Below are 3,385 nucleotides of genomic sequence, written 5' to 3' on the forward strand. Positions count from 1 at the left end.
ATAAGAAAATGCAGTACTAAAAAGTTGATAAAAAATTCTGAAAAAATTCTCAGAACTTTATGAAAAGAAAATAAATAATTTTTGTCTGTTGCAGTTTTTTTGTAAAGTTAATAGTAAATGAGTATAAAATTATTCAAGACCAATATTTTGCAATTTTTAGTAATTAATATCTTGTTAACTATTGCGAAAATTGCAAAATGGTAGAGGACTTTTCGACTCAGTTTAATCCGCTCTATCTACACAAAAGTGATTGGCAAAAAAGGTCGGGACACCCTGTATACATATGTACGTATTTCATATTTTGCTTTTAGATGGTGAGTGGCGTTGCCACGTATCTGTTAGTCTTAATACAATTTTTAATCATTACGCATTCTTGCGACAGTACATAAGATGCAATCAATTATATATAAGCAATTTAATTTATATTAATATAAAGAAATGCGTTTGGAAATATTGAAAACTTTTTTGTTTTTATGTGTCGAATATTTTGTTTTACCGCTCTGTGGATATATAATCATCCGACATTTTTATTTTTAAAGAAACATACTTATACGATACATTAGTACCTATATATATATATATATATGCACAGAGACAGATAAAAGTCTTGTATCATGTATATTAACGAAAAATGACATAAATATGGTTGTAAAACTATTTGTTTAAATGCGTTATATGTATATTAATAAATAAATTGTACCTTTAAATTAAATGTGTCATACAATTTAGCATTTTATTTGTTCTTTCGTTAAGCATAAAATGTTTTAAATAGCAAATAATAATGAAATAATAAAATTGTTTAATTTCTATATTTCTTATATTTAAATATATATATAATATATATATAAAGAAATATAAATATAATTATTTTCTCAAATGTCTATGGTGATACATAACATACATTCTGTAACTGAATTGCAATGCAAGTAGCAGTATGTGTAAGCAATATGTGTATTTTACGGATATTATTTAATTATTAATCTTTCAGACACTTTTATTATTATTGCTTCGTTTATGCGCTAATTTGTACAGTTTTACTTCCGGAAACTTCTACAATATATGTATATTTTTAAATAATACAAATTTGCTTTAGTTAACATTTATTTAGTGTATTTTGTAGGTACTACGTATTTTAATATTACGTCGATGATAAATTAATAAAAAGTAAGCAATAAAATAAGTATATTTATCAAATTTTCTGGAAAATACAATAATTTTTGCAAGTTAATGCTAAGTATATACATATAATAATAATAGATGTATCATATTTGCAACATGATTTGTATTATTCAATAATAATTCGCTTATAATAATTATTTATAAATAATTATTATAAGCGGATTATAAATAATGATTTATTTAACGTAAAAGAAAAATTAATCTGTTGATGAAGAAAAAGGAATTATTAATTCAGTTATCAGTTTTATCAAATTATTTATCATTTATAAAAACCAACATTATTAATTGTCTTCATTACAAATTTATTTTTATTTTACGTCAATTATATACACATACACGCATAGGTATATACACAATTACAATATATTTTTCAAATAGGAAGCACACACCGATATTTTTAAATTAAAAATTACAATGGAATAAATATTTAAAATCAATATTATTAAATTGATGTTGTGCTATAGAAAGCCTAACAATTTTTCAGTCTAAAAAAGAATAATAATTTTTAAAAGTTCTCAAAGTTATTATTCCATATAAATTCTAAGTATAGTCGATGCTTTTCATTTACATAATTTACGATCTTAATTCGATTGATGATTCGTACAACAACAATTACTTTATTAGTTTTTTCCGTACATCAACAATTACTTTATTAGTTTTATGCGCATGCGGCTTGAGAAAAATAGACGTTGATCGAAGAAAGCCATTCATTTCATGGCTAACAAATAATATCTGACTTCTGAGTCGTGTCTCACTATTTGATGCAGAAACTACGTTTTGTGATACAGTTTTAAATTTCGTTCACCAGGTGCATACAGATTACGTGCAGTGCATTTCAATTTACATACTTATGATGGAAAGATTAAAAATATAGTATTTGCATTAGTGTATTATTAACAGATAAAATTGTTTTCAAAATTCTGTTAATTATGTTCAATTTGTCATATAAATTTCAAAAACAAATTAAAGAACGAAAAAGATGGCTATTTCACGCCACGGACTTTCAATCGTTGATGTATTTCAATTTCATTTTCTGCAAGATTCTAGGAATATTTCCATACAAGATCACGGTTTCGACTTTTGAGGTTTCCAAACCACAATACATTCTGTGGAGTATTATTACCAGTGCCACTTTCATTTATGAGCTAATAATGTTCTATAAACTCAATTTTTCTGGAAGAGTCAGACTTGAAGTACCTAAGACTATTTCGTATAATTTCCATTTTATACTTGGAGCATTCGGAACAATTATCTGGTATGTTTTGAGCGGTCCGCGAATGCGTTTGCTCCAGACTATACAAGAAATTTCATCAAGATTGTCCCCGGAGTCATATCAGAAGCTCTCCAAGCTAATTCATGTAAAAGATATCTTCGGTTTTTTCTTTATATCGTGTCAATTGTTAACGTTATTTTTAAATTCTTCTGAGATGGCTATTGATACCACGTTCGAGCCATTGAGAATATACATCGCCATAATAGTGTTTCAAATGGATATGTTATATATGAATTGCGTTTGTGTCTTAAAAGCCTGTTTCAAAGAAATCAATGACACTCTGGAGAATCTACGGGTACTTATGATGAATGATATCTCTAAACCAATCTATCATGTGCAAAGACATCCATTCATGCTAACAGAACTCAAAGCTCTCAAGAAACAACATCTGATGGTCAGCGGCACAGTAAAAATGTTGAATATAATCTTCAGCCTGCAGCTTCTCGTTACCATAGTGATAGTTTTCAAACAGATCACTTTTTTCCTGTATTTTCATATAGTGCAATGGCAAGACGGATTATCCATTAATCTGGATAAGCAAATTCGCAATGAATTTTTTGTATCATACATAATGTATTATCTTATAAGAATAACGTTAATAGTGTGGGCCTGCGAAACCGGCAAGAATCAAGCAGTAAAAATCGGCACTACCGTTCACGATATGTTTAATACCATCAGTGATGAGCAAATAAAATATGAGGTAATAAAGAAAACGTCATATAATTTGTAATTTTCTAAAAATATTTAATGCACTATAGATACTATATTTTTATCTTAAATCCAACAAATTTATAAATTAGTTTTTAAATCTTATTTATTCTTTGATGTATGCAGTTGCAGCTGTTTTCTTTGCAAATATTGCAATGTGATAATACTTTCTCCGCGAAAGGTCTTACTGTGGACGCTACACTTCTCACTAAGATAAGTAAATGA

General features: G+C 27.2%; 1 protein-coding gene across 1 annotated transcript; it reads left to right on the forward strand.

Moving 5' to 3' along the window:
• Positions 1-2,606: 2,606 nt before the first annotated feature.
• LOC108765544 (putative gustatory receptor 28b) lies at positions 2,607-3,385 on the forward strand. Its single transcript, XM_018514306.1, has 2 exons — positions 2,607-3,152; positions 3,287-3,385. The coding sequence occupies exons 1-2, from the start codon at positions 2,607-2,609 to the stop codon at positions 3,383-3,385; spliced, it is 645 nt and encodes a 214-aa protein (XP_018369808.1).

The sequence above is a fragment of the Trachymyrmex cornetzi genome, unplaced genomic scaffold (genome assembly GCF_001594075.2).
Source record: "Trachymyrmex cornetzi isolate Tcor2-1 unplaced genomic scaffold, Tcor1.1 scaffold5, whole genome shotgun sequence".
NCBI lineage: Eukaryota > Metazoa > Arthropoda > Insecta > Hymenoptera > Formicidae > Trachymyrmex > Trachymyrmex cornetzi.